General features: G+C 40.4%; 1 protein-coding gene across 1 annotated transcript in view; it reads left to right on the plus strand.

Moving 5' to 3' along the window:
• Positions 1 to 11,820, plus strand: part of DLK1 (delta-like 1 homolog (Drosophila)) — a 15,576-nt gene extending 3,756 nt beyond the window's left edge. Inside the window, exons 3-7 of the mRNA XM_010584028.1 lie at positions 1 to 60; positions 909 to 972; positions 1,417 to 1,547; positions 6,546 to 6,687; positions 10,697 to 11,820. Of these exons, the coding sequence (XP_010582330.1) occupies positions 1 to 60; positions 909 to 972; positions 1,417 to 1,547; positions 6,546 to 6,687; positions 10,697 to 11,438 (1,139 nt within the window). The 3' untranslated portion in view covers positions 11,439 to 11,820. The remainder of the gene's footprint in view (positions 61 to 908; positions 973 to 1,416; positions 1,548 to 6,545; positions 6,688 to 10,696) is intronic.
• Positions 11,821 to 16,531: the final 4,711 nt, after the last annotated feature.

The raw sequence follows: 16,531 nt of genomic DNA on the forward strand, positions 1-16,531 counted from the left end.
GCACCGCCGGGCTCCTCGGCTGCTGCTGCCTGCTGCCCCTCGTCCTCCCCGCGGCCCCAGGTAACGGAGGAGGGCGGCGGGGAGCGGCGCGGTGAAGGGGGGGGAGGCTGGGGGACGCGAGTTGGGAAAGTTTGGGGAGTTTGCCGGGGCTGGGCGGGAAGAGGCGGCGGGAGCCCTCCGGCTGTGTCCCCCGAGGGCTGAGCCTGCCCCAGCGCTCGCTGCGGCCGGAGATGCTGGTGGTCGTCGGGAAGGTTTTCCTCTGCATCCCGCCGAGCGCCGTCCTGTGCCGTTTGCGTTGGGTGGCAGGGGCTAACGGTGGTATTCCAGAGGAGCGCTGCTCGATGCAAATACTTGAAACGAACACAAAAATGCGGCTGAGACCTCTTCTCCTTAACTTACCTTCTTCGTGCGTGACTGAATGAAAATGAGGGGGGGGGGGGGTTGGATTTTTTTTCATCCGACGTAGAGTTGAAATGAATTCAACACTTTAACTTGTTTTAAATGGAATTTCTTTTCTGACTAAAGGTACGTTTGTGTTTCAAGTAGTTCTGAAACGAGGCATTTGGAGTGGCACGGTGTGAAATGACATACGTGGATCTGTTCTGCAATTTCCCTTTTAAAGTAGCGTACAGTGATATTGCATACGCTTTGCATATGCTAAAGTGACTTTGTATTCTTTGGCGGTTAATTCTTTGTGTCATTTCACTTATCCTATAGGAACACTGTAACATGCTCCAGATTAAGTTCACTTAAAATTTTATGTTGCAAAAAATCTGTTTGAAGAAAAAAACCAGAACATTACGCAGTCTGGGTTCTTTGAAAACGTCAGTAATGTGTATAGGACACGATACGATTTTTTTTCTGAGTGCTCTTTTTTCTGGTTTGGTATCATAAATCTCTTCTTCCAGGCGTGAACTGTAAAAGTGGCTGCCACCCAGAGAATGGATTTTGTGAATTTCCCAGTGAATGCAGGTAAAAAGATCTGTCAGACAGGGCTATTAGCACAGGCATAACAGCTTCAATAATTCATAGCCCTGGTAAAATAGACAGAAGCTGAAATGATTTGCCCTCTGAAAATATGGAACTGTAATGAAACAGCACTCTATTAGGATACAGTAACTGGAATCATAGAGCATAGACATCTAGGTGCCTTTTTAGTCCACTTTTTCCAGTAAGAAAAGTCTTTACATTGATTAGCATTTCTGTATTTTTTTCTCACTGAATGAAAAGGTTTTCTTCACATAATCTGCTTCTAGTATCCCAGAAGCATTGAGGGTATCTTTTTGTTGAAGTGTGCTGCACAGTCCAATTTTGTATCTGAAAGTTTATTTATTGTGCCGCAAAAAGGGGAACATCCGTGTAATTATGTTTCTTAAAAATAAACTATGCCTCTATCTTGTCTTTTATCTCTTTCAGGTGTCAACCTGGTTGGCAGGGTGCTCTTTGCAATCAGTGTGTTCCTTTCCCTGGGTGTTTGCACGGCAGCTGTGCCAAGCCCTGGCAGTGCGTCTGTGAGGAGGGCTGGGTTGGCAGCCTCTGTGACATCGGTTTGTACAGCCTTTCCTGTCCTTGAGCAAGTGAAACAGCCCCCTCTGGTGCTGCAGACATGCAAAAGTCCTTCTGGATAACTAATTCCAAAAGATGGAATGTTAGCGCCAGATAATAAGGGGATTCTGGGCAGCGGCCCGTAAATCTGGAACGTTTATACTAATTTAGGCAGAAGCATGCAGTATCTTTAACTGTGTATCTGTGCGAGCAAAGCATAAACTCATCGTTCTATTTTAAACATTGATTATCGTGGACAAGGCCAACAAATAACTGCTCCCTTGTAGTTATAGAAGACCTTCCTATAAAAATACAAGTGATCTTGTATATATTAAATAATTTGAAATATTTACCTAACACACATTCTCTCTCTCTCTCTCTCTCTCTCTCTGTATATATGCTACTTTCTTAATATTTCTTGAAAAGGAAAATATTGTGCCTATTTCTTCCTTTACTTAACCCAGTGCTGATTCAGCGGAGTAACATTAGTGTAACTGAGAAAAAGTTCTGCCTGAACAGGCTGCCACTTCCCTCTCAGGTCTGAGGGGTAAGCACAGCTCTTGTGGGCATGCTCTCACCCCTTGCCAGTCAGAATGAGCCAGTTTAGCATAAGCAAGCTGAAGAATTGGCCTTTGCTAAGCTGGTTTATTTTGGCTGACACAGGCAAATGTTCAGCCAGAGATCCGAGGGGGCCAAAACCACATGAGCATCCAGGAGCATGTGCCTGTTCCGCCCACGGAGCTGCAGCTGGAAGAGGACGGGTGTCCAGGGCCTCGTTCTCTTTTCATGTCTTTCAGACTTCTGTTGTTATACAGCTTATAATTTATAGAGCATGCATGTGTTCTGCCAGTGCATACCCAAAACGGTAATTAATGATGACACAGTTTGAACTGGATAAAATTTTCAAGACAACTAGAAGACTCAGAAGATTTCAGGTAGGTCACATCCTTGCAGTGACATGGACCTCGGTGCAAGGTACTCAGGTACTTAGCTTCTCATCAGGTTTTGCAGCCCGTACTCACCAGCTGCACACGTAAGCATAGGCAGGCTTCTTAGTTCAAAGCTAGTCCTGGTACGTTTGCAGGAGCTGCGGTAGCGATGGTGCAGATGTGACCGTAAGCTCTCAGAGATGTTGTTCGGGACATCTCTCACAGATGTGTTTGTACCTGAGGCAGCCACCTAGATTCTCATTACAATTAGTGGGGAGGAATGGGTCCCTCTGTTGTCTGTGATCTACAATCATAGATTTCTAAAGCCAGCCAGAACACCCCCCCACTGCCACCTTAGGAGGCTCAGTTCTATTGCTTGTCAATGACACCAAAGGACCAGATTTTTAAAGGTACCGTCTTCGCATCTAAAGATTCCTGTAAATTAATATTAAGTTTTTCAAGCTGGGCATGCTTTTAAAAACTGTAAGTGCCTAGCTGAATTTCTAAGTTCTAATATATCTTTGCAATTCTGAGCCTTGCAATGTTTCCTTCTTGCAACTGGTACTTAGGATGCAAAACAATGCTTTGGAAATTGTACCCATATCTTTATGGAAAAATATTACTTTAATGCATATTCATTAAGATAGTTATATAATACAAAAAAGGTATCCCTTGCTCAAGTTTAGAAACTATTATTTCTCTCAACACACAGAGTCGTCTCAGAGTCTTTTTTGCCAATTTGAATCTCAGTCCCCATGAAAAGCTGCAAGAATATTCAGCCAAAAAGAACTAACCATCTTTTCATCTGCAGGGACGTGTTATGTTGACAGTCTTTCATCTCAGTGGATTTACCTACTCTAAATGCATTGTTTTGCCACAAGGGATCAAGAGAAGCGTCCTCCTTTTCTTGCTATTGGAAGGTTGCTACAAATTGTTATCCTGAGCCAATAAAGCACTGAAAGCTCAAATGGGTTAATTGCTCAGCCACTGATCTCATCATCCTCTGCCAAAAAGTCGGTGTCAGTTTCCTGACTGTATAAAGTCATTACCGACTGCTATAACTCACTGACAGGTACCACTGACTGAACCTTGATCAGGTTAGGAAGAAGGAAGGATTTTGAAGGCTCCTGCTCTTTGGGGGATCACTGGTGTATATGCATAACTGTTTTTTAAATATGGAAATACAAACCCACCAATTTCTTACCATAAAGTAGCAGACTCCCTGCCTCTCTCTTCTAATACTGAATTTTTCTGTATGATGAGAGCAGGCCACAGTTGTTTTATTTTTCACATGCATATGACATTAAGTGCCTTTTTTTTTAGCTACTGGAGACCATTTTTAGCTTCAGTTGTGTAATGAGATAAGGCATGTTAGAAAGCTACATTTGTATTGTTTCTGTGGAGATTGATGAAGTGTCGTGAGTAATGCAGTTCTGGCATTCTCTTGAAATTCTTCCTTTTTGCTGCTGTAGAAAGTTTAATATTTGCCAGGGAATTTCTGGCATAGCTACTGTTTTAATGTTGCCAGCTATGAGCAAATGCCAACTCACAAGGATGGCAAAACCCAGAATGGAAAACTGTGGGAGGGTCTGAAGCTTATTTGGCCACTACTGCAAACACCTGAAATATTTGTAAAATATAGATATAGGATCAGCAGCTTATTTGTTTGCTAAGCATGGGAGGAAAAAAGATGATTTGGACTAGTGGTGATATCTCTTCTTCTGCTTTCTAGAAAAGTTAGTGTACAGTCTCCTTGGCTTGGATCATGGAAGTTCCTTTCTGGAGTAGTTTTAGATCATTAAGTGGTTTGCTAATGCCTCTGACTGTGTAGCTGTTGGGTTTACTATGGGCAGCCTGGTTCTCAGTTCAGGTCAAGAATGACCTTCCCAGTAATTTAGAGGCATGCAGATTATAGGTTGGGCTTGATCCACTGTAAACATGTAGGGCAGGACCAGTGTTGTCATTTATGACTATTATTGCAGTCACGTATTGCATGGCACTTTAAGAAAAAAATCCATGAGTTGGTATTAGTGTTAACACTGCTGGTTAACCTCTTTGCAATGGAGTGCACCAGCCTGCCTAACTGAATGCCATGGCATCTTCCCATCCTGGAAACACAGCCTTGAACTCAGGGATATGAACACCTGGAACCAGGCTGCACAGCAGTTTCGCTCTGCAGCTGACATACACTACACAGTACAGGAACCACATCAAACACTGAACATAACAAAGGGAAAGCCAATTTTTGTCAATTTTTTTCCAGGAAAAAATGACAGCCCAGTTGGAGTATATGACCCACCTTGCTAAATCAGATCAGTCACCTCTGTCATCTTGTCATCTCTGGCTGTGCCTGCATAGTCATGTTAGTGGGTCCCTGACCTCCCGCTTGAATCTTAGCCTCAGTTTGGCTAAAAAGCCAACATGTGGTGTAAGCTCGGAGTATACTGTGCTGCATGTCACTTGATTGCTTTGCCAAAGGCACATGTTGGTAAGCTGTCATCAAAGAGAGTACGGGTGGAGCCTCTAATGCCCATCCTAGGCATGCGTGAGACAGGGTCTAGAAATTCTGCTGTGTCGTAAACTACTACCAAGTGTGCTTTCCTCGTAAAAACACTCAGTGATTGCTTCATGTACTGCAACATGACAACTTAGTCTTACACAAATATTAATTTACTGGTAGTGTGATCGTGGCCATTCATAATACATGTGTAAATGTGCTGTCCTGATTTTTGAATTCTCATCTCAGACTCGGTTATCACTTGAAGCAAGTAAATCACTTGGTTGTTGGCCTTTTGAGAGGTAACCTAGAGAAAAATAGAGAAAATGGGCTATTTGAGGCTATTTATGTATTATGTTTTAAAAGGACATGTTCCAACAAGCTTTTAAGTTATGTTTTAAAATGAAATCCCTGACATAAATTACTGACAGTAATGTATGTATATATATGTGTACATATATACATACCTATCCATATATGTATTTCAGAGACTTTCCTTGCTCCTGCATCAGAGTTCATGCTTTATTAGCTGCCTTTAAAGCCTGTGAAAATAGGTGGCAAACAACTGTGCTCCAAAAAGCATTCAAAGCTATTTTGGTCCTTGTGAAAATTGGAGCTTACACTCAAAGTGCATGCAAAGTGGTTGTCTTGCAATGAGAACAGTCTAATGCATTAGAAAATAGAGCCTCTTATCCAGGGAAGATTGTATTCAAAAACTAAGGCTGTTGAAATATTTTGCTATGGTTAAAATTCTGCAGTACCTCATGATATCATCTACATTTCATGTTATGTTGCGGAAAGTTAAATATAAATGCCCTGAAATCCCTTTTCATCTTCTTAGAAAGTGTATGTGTGCCCATGTGTGTGCAAGGCATTTTTCTAGTCAGCACTTCTCTGCAGCTGCTCCATTAGCTGGCTAAAATATGCACTTGTTTGTTTATTTATTTTTAATTATTTTAAAAATTCAGTAATCATTTGAGTGGGAAGTGGCTCAGCAGGGAAATTGTAAAGAAAATGAGATGTGTGACTTTGGGTCCAGACGTCATACAGCTCTCTCTTCTGAACTACATTACAGTTATGTAAGAGCTGGATGCAGCCCAAGCAAAAGATGAAATTTTAAGAGATTTTTTTGTAACTTGCTGATCTCTGTTATTATGAAATGTTTGTTCATAAGCACATAATGACAGGCTCTGGGCAGGGAGCAGGGAGAATTCCCAGTTCCTGATTGCTTTATCAGAATTCTGCTCATGGAGAAGCCAAGGTTGTGAAAGAATGACTAGACTATGCAGAAGTTCTTTCCCCCATACTAATATTTTATTGATAATATTACTTATTTATAGACTGGAACAATTCAAACGTATTTTACAAGTGGGAGCTTGGCAGAGAGAAACAAGCTGAAAGTGCTTGCAATAGTTGAACAATCTGACCTCTATTTTAACAGAGGGAGGAATAAATCAGAATTTATAGACTGCAGGGTGAAGGACTGTTAAAGCTATATTTTATTTGAAGTATTATATACTACTTACTGGCTCTTTCTCATTAGATTAATTGAGCCCTGTTTTTTTTTTAAACAGATATTCATCCATGTTCTGCAAAACCCTGCACCAATAACTCAACGTGCATAGAGACTGGTGATGGAGGTTATATTTGTCTGTGTGCCCAGGGATTTACAGGAAAAAACTGCCATCTCAAAAAAGGACCCTGCATTATTAATGGGTAAATATTGATTTCTGACATTAATTTAAGATCCACACTCCTACTGACTATTATTCAGAATTCTTTGCTAAGTGGAAGTATCTCTGTGCTAAAATATGTAATGCTTCTGCTAGTTGCTGATATTTTATCAGACTTTACAAATCTGATCTGTTCATATTGTAAAGATTTACAGATTATCAGCATGAGTTTGTGTGCATGATTTCAGTACTAAAAGTGATAATTTGCACATTTTATTGTGGTGAATTTATGCCTTCCCATGATTTTTGTAAACAAACTTCAAGTAACCTCACCTCTTCTGAGAGATAACTGTATATACAAACCATATATAGTAATAAGAACAGTAGCCAACGCACCAGCTGTCTGCACGAAAACATCTAGTCCAGCAGCCTGTCATTTTTCTTAACTGACACGTAATGGTATGTCCATAGTTTATTGAAGCAGATAATCTCACTCCCACCAGAACAGGGTGTGGGAGGCCACTGCTCTTCATTCTCTAAGAGAAGTGGGACATTAGGAACAGCATTGCCAGCAGGTTGAAGGAGGTGATCCTTGCCCTCTGCTCAGTCCTGGTAAGACACATCTGGAGTGCTGGGTCCAGTTCTGGGCTCCCCAGTACGAAAAGGACATGGACATACTGGAGTGAGTCCAATGAAGATGATTAAGGGATGGGAATCTCTCTCCTATAAGGAGAGGCTGAGAGCTGGATTATGTAGCCTGGAGAAGAGCAGGCTCTGGGGAAACTTATCCATAGGTATAAATACCTGATGGGGAGAAGCAAAGATGGAGCCAGACTTTTCTTAGAGGTGCCCAGTGAAAGGGCAAGAGGCAATGGGTACAGACTGAAAAACTTCCAGCAGTATCACTGGTAGAACTGCCTCAGAAAAGGATGACCTTTCAAAGGTAAAGAAAACATGAACTGGTGTTTTTGTTGAAATCTAGAAGTCTCCACTGTCTTCTAGCTCATCAAGGATCTGATCCCATAAGCATATAGAATGCCCTTCTGGTGTATACAAGGTTGGTAAAACTATCACCTTAAAATACAGTCTTCTTTTTGGAGGTTGCCTTCTTTAGCTCTATATTGGTACCCTTTTTGCTCAGCAATAGATAAGTATGAATATTTAGATCTACCTTATGACTAAATCTTCCTGAGGACTTGTACACTCTTGTTTAAGGAAAATTAACGCCTCTTACTGTCTCTGGCAAGGATTGCCATTCTTACAACTTTACGTCAGTGGAATTTTTTTGCCATTGCTTTTAATTGGGGGATAGTCACACAGTTCTGTCTGGGTTTACTTTCAGCCTCTAAGATAACTGCTCTGATTGCCCTATTTCTTTTCATTGACAATGAGGAAACTTAAGTTCCTCGCAAGTGCCTTGAATCACATCCAAGCTACTTGCCTAACATAGGGGATGTGAATAGCTTGCTTTCTCTACATTTCTTCTGTAGAACAAATATTTCAGTAATTCAACATAGACATATATTAATTGTCCCAAAGAACAGGTGAGGTACGGCATCAACAAAATAACACAGATTAGTTCCATGTACTTGATTAAAATCCTCATGGTTTTAAATTGCTGAAACTGCATTTTTGTGACGGTACTCTGTGTTTGAACTGAATGCTCATGAGCTAGTCTGGAAATCATGAACAATTTATCTTAAGGAAACAACATACTAGAAGCAGTAATTCTTTTTCTCTAGGAAGCTGTGTCTTTTTCAGGAAAATGAGCTGCAGGCTCTGCAAATTGGCTTTTAGTTCAAAAAGACAACTGTTCTCAGCATAAGCACTCCATGTCTGCTAATACTTCACAGTCCACCAGAGAGCGCACCTCACATCCTGGAAAGAGACCTCATCATATGATGTCATCTCATGTCTGCTCTACCTGAGTGCTAATGTTAACAATGTTGATATTACTAAGCACTGCTGCTGGCTCCTTAGTTAATATTCACAGATAAAGCCAAACCAATTCACAAATCAAAGTGTTTGTTCTAGTCTGTTTACAAAATCGGGCAGATACATCTGCATTAGTGACATCTGTGTGATGGTTTGAAGTTTCGCTCTGAAGCAGAGCAGCGAGTGGTACTTTCTAAAATGAAAGCAGAGTATTTGGAAAGCAAAGAAGTGGTGTGTTCCTGTTTCCACAGCTAGCCCTTCATGTACCACACCTTGCTGAACATGCGTTAAATGCCAATGCAAAGTAACAGATGCTATTCAAGGAGACTAATATTAATACTTTATTTATTTAAATAGACTAAAATTAGGCAAATGCAACTCAGTAATTAATAAAGAAAATTTTCAAAATTCTGCACATTTCCCCTTAACTGTTTTGTATTTAAATTGTTTACACTTCTGAAAGGTTCAGAAAAAATTTTACACTTACATTCTCCAGCCATTTCTTCCTTTTTCCCTAGAAAGTACTGTAATTTAACCCACCCGTGAGGGTTCAAATTTCTACACATTGCCATATCCAAAACAGCTTGTCAGATTTCCATGGGACCTGTAAAGCAAGGGTGCTAGACTCTCCAAGATAGGCCATAACCACTCATTTGCTCAAGGACTTTACAACTACAGCTTCCATATTTTGTTTAAAGCAGACATGGTGACTAGTGATTGTGGCAAAATTCCTTGTTTGCATTATCACCTCAAGTTGTCACCAACAACTGCTATGTCAAAGTCCAGGGGCAACCACACCTTTTCCTTGCCCAATACTGCTTCCAGACTTGCAGTTTGTTCTTTCAGTAGCCTTTTTTCCAGTCACCATTTACAGTGAACAACAATGCAAGAGGACAGAGCAGTTTATGTGGAAGCAGGAAAAAACAGCCAGATGATTTCTCTACCTCAGTATTCAGGCTCTCCTGATGGGTGGCCACCAAGTGTTTCAGTCCCCAGTAAAGCCAGAGGTGTTTGGGGTAGTCTCTATCACAGCTACTTCCAGAGCAATGGCTGGGCATTTGAGAAGCTCAACCTTAACCCAACTGCTGGTCAGGGACCATTTGTAGTCAGGAGCTTATATCTCTTTCACAGTCATCTCACTCAGACAACAACAGATATCTTAAATCTCTGTGTCCCACCATGGAAAACCATAATGCCAATTGCTACTGACCGCTGCATATGTGAAATGTCAGCATTCATGAAGCTATAATGTTCATTACCCCTGGGGCTTTCACCTGGAAATGTAACACTTAAATAACAGCTTGGACTTTTCAACTATGTACTGGTATATGCTGTATGTCTTCAAAGATTTATAAGTATTAGGAAAACTGTTGGTCAGAGAAGCTTGTTGTAAGCTTTGAATTTACATCACTTAAAACATAGTACCAGGTTATTAATTATGAAGTTCTTAAAGGGTTTGCAGAAATACTTGGTTTCCTATGGTCCTGTCCTCACATTACAGCTGCCTTTGCCAAGGCTGAAATTATCCCATTTATATTTTTTATTATAATTATATTTATCAAAATTTTTGGCCGAACAGCAGTTTGCAGGAAAGTATGTGTTTGCTTCTAAATTTTTTGTGTCATGGAGCACTGGAGATGCAGAATAAAAACAATCAGCTTTACGCCTAGCTGCTATGGCAGAGTGTTTTGCTTTGCCAGTACAATACATAGATTATCTTGTGAATAATCAGGTGGAAAAGAAAGCCGTGCTGCTAGTGTCTTTGTTCAGTCTTGTCTAAATAGTTGCTCAGCTAAATAGCTCTAAGCATATGAAAACACTGGGAAGCTTAATTTGAATAAATGTTTGAAATAATTTAAAATCCCTTCACAGCTCTTCAGGATGAATTTATATACTGGTGTACTAATCCTGCCCGAAGGGTTGGCAGAAGATTTATAATCTGTATTGACAAAGCTGTTGAACAAACTCATTCTTGATTTAACGTCATTGACTTCAGTGGGTTTGCATTTGGAATTTGCTCTTCTAAAGAAAACCAGCTCCTTTTATTATATAAAATGTTTCCTAATAGCTTCTTTTGTTGGACTTCAATTCAATTCTATGTTTGTTATCTATTCTAGCTCCCCCTGCCAGAATGGAGGAACATGCATTGATGACAACGGTTTTGCACCCCATGCTTCCTGTCTGTGCCCTTCTGGTTTTGCTGGCAACTTCTGCGAAATAGATAGAGATGACTGTGAATCCAACCCGTGTGAAAATGGAGGAACATGTACAGATATTGGTGGGGGTTTCAGCTGTTTTTGTCCCCATGGCTATACGGGAAAGCTCTGCAGCAGCCGTGTCATATTCTGTGCAAGTGGCCCATGTGAGAATGGAGGGACGTGCAGTGAACATCCCCAAGGAGGATTCGAATGCATCTGTAAACCAGAATTTGTGGGTGTGACCTGCAAACTTCCCAGCAAAAACACAAGTCTTTCTGGAGTGAATATGGAGGCAAAGCATATGCAGAATTACAAGCCACCCTCGAAAGCTCATCACAGATCAGTGCATCAACAACAAGAAATCCTGAAAATAACAATGAAAGAAACAATCCAAAATGCAGATCCCTTGCTCAGTAGAAGCCAGGTGATATGTTTTGTTGTACTGGGCTTGCTTACATGTCTTGTTGTCTTGGGTACAACTGGGATTGTGTTTTTTTCAAAATGTGAAATGTGGCTTGCTAATGCCAAATATAGTCATCTCCTACGCAAGAAAAAGAACTTTTTTCTGAAATCTAACAATGGGGAAAACCTCTCAGTTAATATTATCTTCCCAGAGAAGATCAAATTGACTAATTACACTAAGAACTACACCGCCATCTAGGCCCTTGAAAGCCAAGCAGCAACTTGCAACTTTTCATAGCAATATGTAAAATAGATTGAATTTATTGCCTGTGATTGGCCTCAATATTTGCGGGTACATTTGCTGTAGCTTGTGCTGGGTGATAATGAAGAAATATAATGTATCTGTATTGTTAAGGATTTTTCGTTCCCCAAAATAAAAGGTTAAAAAAACCCCAACATTAAAGAGCAAGGAATGTTAATTTGATTTCTTTTCAAGGCAGCTATTGTTTGTAAAATAAAAAGGAATTTACCACTGGAACTATATTGCAGCTTTCTTGTCTTGTGAATAGTTTATTTGGCAAATACGGCACCTGTAAATTACTCAGTAATGTTTGGTTTTTTTAAATAAACAGCAGTTAAGGGCTATACTGGTTTATTTATTCATTTGTAAATGTTATGCTACAACAAAGTCTGCAACAAGTGCCCCTGTTCTATTTGTCTATCCTAAAATGTTAAAAAGGTGTTCAATGTCTTTGGTCATACTTTCTGTTTGGAGACCTAGTAGAGATGTAAAAGATCTGATTCTGACTTTTCTATAAATATTCCTCAAAGAACTCTGCTGAGAGAAGTATCCTTCACACCTGTGTCATGGGGAGAAATGAAAAGATAACTTGTCACCTGAAAGAGGACAGCTGCTCTTAGTTCTTCATTTCTGCTTTTTCTCAGTTATATTTCAAGGAGAGGCCAAGATTTCAAGAATCAAAAGCAGCACTGGCAAACAGGCAAAGGCTCCTGAAAGCCACAAAATCATTAGGGGCCTGAGGGCAATAATAGGTCTTAATGTCCTTGGACCTGGTTCATCACTTGCTGTGTCTGGGACTGTTGAGGGACCCCTGTTACCAGCTTCTGTGAGATTGTGTTGCTGGTGGGGGCATGTCCCACCCTGGGGAATGACCCTCCCGGGTCTCCCAGCTTTCCCTACAGGGCAGCCTGATGCTGGCTGCTCCCTTTAACAAACAACGAAACCAAATCACTTTGAACTGCAGCGTCTAAAGGTGTCTTTAGCTGCTGTTAAGTAACAATTTACTTCCCCAGCCACCCCAGATAGGAGCATTTAGCAGTTTCTTCTAAGCAGTCTGATAACTACGCTATTTGCAAATCCATTAACAGCTGCTCAAATTAAAAAAAAAAAAAAAAAAAAAAAAAAAAAGCCTTAAAGCACATACAGGTCATTATGCTAGGATTTTTTCTGTTGACATCTCTTTTAATGGCTGTGAGTATATAGCAAGTTTGCTGTATTGCTGATAATATTCACACATATCATAGCATTACAATGTACTGCAAAGGTTAGAGCTAACAGGAAAAGTGATGTTGAGATACTACTGTGGAAAGTATTGACTTCTAGATAACAGGATGAAAATTTCAAAGGAAGCAGATGCTCCCTCTCAAAACTCTTGTTGAGAAGACAAATATTCATCAATCCCAGCAAGTTTTCAACCGGTCTTAGTGGAGATGACTAACTTAGAAATCCAGATGAAGGTAAAACCAGGTAAGCAGCATTGAATTTGAAGCCAGGAAACATGAGCCACAGGTTTAAACATGTAATTCAGTACTGTATATTTTAATGTGATCTATTCTGTGATCAGAATATGTTAGGCTCAATTTAGAGATAATCAGAAACAGTAAATAACTCCATTGGGGAGCTTGCAGCTTTGATTCAAACCCCATTGCAACAGTAGATATTCCCTAGGAATCGGTGGTTAGATTCCAGGCTTCGCTGTTCACCTTCCCCCTCCCTTTGAGCAGAGGCTCCCTCAGCCTTCAGAGCTTGCTCTGCTCCAGGCTAGAGCAAGGCTTTGAGTGACAGAGCCTGTGTTTCAAATACAAAATCCAGGTGGTGATCATTCACAATTATAAACTGCCACATGAGTTTTGGCCATGGTGACCTAGTTGGCAGTTCCTCTATCACAGTGTATTTCTTCATATGTAGAGAGGAGAGCGTCTCTGAAGAGAAGGTCATTAGCTCAGCATGGAAGAACCCACAGATTTCAGCTCCTAGTATCCTTCCTATCATTGGTGGTGTCAGAAGTGTAGAAGGCTGCTATTGTCCTGCTGTACTCTCCAAGGGGGAACAGTGTTATCTTAAACATGAAAGGCTCTAAAAAATAATAGCTGTCTTTAGCTTCTCTGTTCCAGAAAAGAATTAAACATATGTGTGGGAGTTTCTCATATCTGTGCTGTTAGCATAGTCAATAGCTCTGAAACCTCATCGCCATGTGACAGAGAACTGGGATGATAAGAAAGATTTAAGATTGAGAAAGCTACAGTGTTTGAATCAATAGCCTGCAACAGGTCTCCAAAGCAAGAAGTTTAAAACAAGCATTGTGCAGAAACACTGACATAAAGGCAAAGAGGAGACAAAGAGCACTTCAGTTTTATGTTTATTCTATGTATTTTTTTATTAATGGACAGAGAACAGCATATCTATATTACCCATTTGCCAGAGGTACCAACCTATGTTGCCATTTCTCAGATTTTTGATTTCTGAATGCTCTCCCTTAGTCAAGCAATGATGTCTCTGAGCCTCAGACCCCACCTCTGCCTAACTGCCTGTAAAAAAAAAAATAAATAGGGACAACTAGGCTGAGGGAAGGACAACTAGGCTGAGGGATTTGTTGGGACACTGGGACAGTTTGTTAAGGACAGTAGCTCCCTCTTCTCCCCAAGCTAGGGGAGAATATATTAAAAGGTATTTTTATTTTAACAGTCTCCCTTTGAGTCATCTTAGCCTCTGTTTCTGCTGTGTTAACAAAAAAAAGACCCATAGATGTTCCACAAAGATCAGGTTTTTAGAGACACGGTGTGGATGTTTTTCCGGGATTTTTTTTGTTTGGGTTTTTTTTCATGGCCATGGTGGGGGAGAGGTCTGGCTGCTGTAAAAGTAGAACATATGAAGTAGTAATCACCAAATTCTGGACAAGGACGTCTGAACAGAGAATACGTGCATGGCTCTTCTTTTTATTGCCATTCTTGGTATCTGTCAATAAACCAATAATGTATGCATTGCTTTTGATTAATAAGGATTCTTCTGGGTTGATAACCTGAGTTCTGTTTTCAAAGCAATATTTAGCTCCAGGTGGACCATGGTATTCCTGCTTAAAACAGACCTTCACCTTTTGAGGGTGAAGCAGTGTTAAGGACCTGGCTGCAAGAATATATACAAACCATCACAGAAGACGATGGTCCAGATTGCACTGCTTGAGTACAATACTTTTCATAAATACGTCCTTCCCTCTCCAAGTTCTCAAATTTGCCTGTGCCTTGGCAAAACTGATTTACCATCACAGCCTTAAGGGCAAAACAATTTGCTACAAATATAGGACTCTCTTGTTTTTTTAATCCAGGACTTTCCTGGCAGAACTACGTGCATATGCATCCAGAGCACACTAAATTATTGCACACGTACTATGCATGCACTGTTGATTTTCCAAAACACATCTCATTTACTATGCATTTCTTGTGAATGAGCCATGGACAAATCTTGCATTCCTGGATGTCACACAGCCTAGGAAAATATCCAGTTCTGCCTCGCTTAGGTGAAAGAAGAGTCTTGAGAGAAGACTTTTGTGGTTGCTCAACCCATATTGGAGCCAGCACTTGAGGCCCACAAAGACAGGCCAGCTTTGCTGCATCTCTGTGGCCATTAAATGAGATCAACCCAGAAAGTGTACTGTGTATTAGATTTTGCTCTTTAAACATCAAATAATATTTTGAAGTTTCTTCCTAAATTTCTTGAAGGAAATGAGGATATGGTTCTTTTAAAACTTTGCAAGAGGGGGAACAAGACTTTATATAAAGGGGAGTATTTCAGTCTCAACTACACACTGGACTGTTGCCCTGGGATTTGAAGAAAACCATTGAATTAATTAATTTTGGTCATTAGCTCTAAAGAGCAAAAAGAGACTTTTTCTTCCATCTCATTTCCCTGTAAGTCCTCAAGCTGGAGGACCTTTGCTGAAGCTCATATGTGAGTCAGGGTCTCAGACAAGTTCATGGGAACACGATGCAGAGTTTAGTCCCTATCCTTAGCAATCCAGACAAATTTTGCAGGCACAGAGCAACATCCATATGGTCATGGTCTCTCAAAGGCAAGTCTGAGCAACTTTAAAGACGCTAAAATATCAATACAAAGAAGAAGAACCAAGCCAGGTTTAACTAGAAGTTTTTATTAGACCAAAAATGTTTTTATAATGTTTTGCCACATGAAACTTGGAAGAAAAATTCTGTTTTATTCTTCTCTCCATCCACTTTCTCGAACCGATAGCCTTGCTATTAATTGCAGCCTTCTACTATTTATATCCACTTGATGGCAGCATTTGAACACAGAACCGTCTGAATCTCTTCAAACTGTCCCCTTCTAATTTTACATCAGGAACTTTGTAACCCATCCCCAGTGACTGGTTATGGGAAAAGGGAAAAAAGGGAGAACAAGAACATGCCCGAGGTTTTTCGCCTGTAGGTAACTACTGCTCATGACCTGGTGAGCTGCAGCAAAACCAAAACAACATCTGCCAGCGGTGAAAGCCAGCAGTGTTTCCCCAACAGAATTACTGCTCTCCTTTGGAATTCAATGGGAGAGTAAAGACCTGCCATCTACGGACCCATTGGGCTAATGATACTTCTGAAAGTTTACTGCAATAAGAACACCTGGTTTGGATCTTCTGCCATCGTAGATGAACATTTGCATATCTGCATAAGCAATGCTGGATTTTTTTTTTTGTGCGCTACCCATGGCATGCAAAATTTATCCATTCTTCTGACTTGTACTTGGCTTTTGATACACCAAACAGGGACAGTATGCACTTTATAAACAAAACTATATGAATGAAGATACCTTAAATGAACAGTCACTGAGAGGAAATGAAGAACAATGAAAGGATAACCAAGAAAATATTTTAGACAAATTCAGGTAAATGGAAAGGTTTTGGTACACTAGTATACGCCTAGCCTCTCCCCTTTTATTGTGTATTTTTTTCAATCCAAAAGGACATGTACTGCAGCTTTGTCAGTAATCTCATATTCATTCCCATGTTTCCCACACCATGTAGTGAAATTTTGATTTGCCTGCCTCTG

Source organism: Haliaeetus leucocephalus, unplaced genomic scaffold (genome assembly GCF_000737465.1).
Source record: "Haliaeetus leucocephalus isolate CR32 unplaced genomic scaffold, Haliaeetus_leucocephalus-4.0 Scaffold932, whole genome shotgun sequence".
In the NCBI taxonomy this organism is placed as follows: domain Eukaryota; kingdom Metazoa; phylum Chordata; class Aves; order Accipitriformes; family Accipitridae; genus Haliaeetus; species Haliaeetus leucocephalus.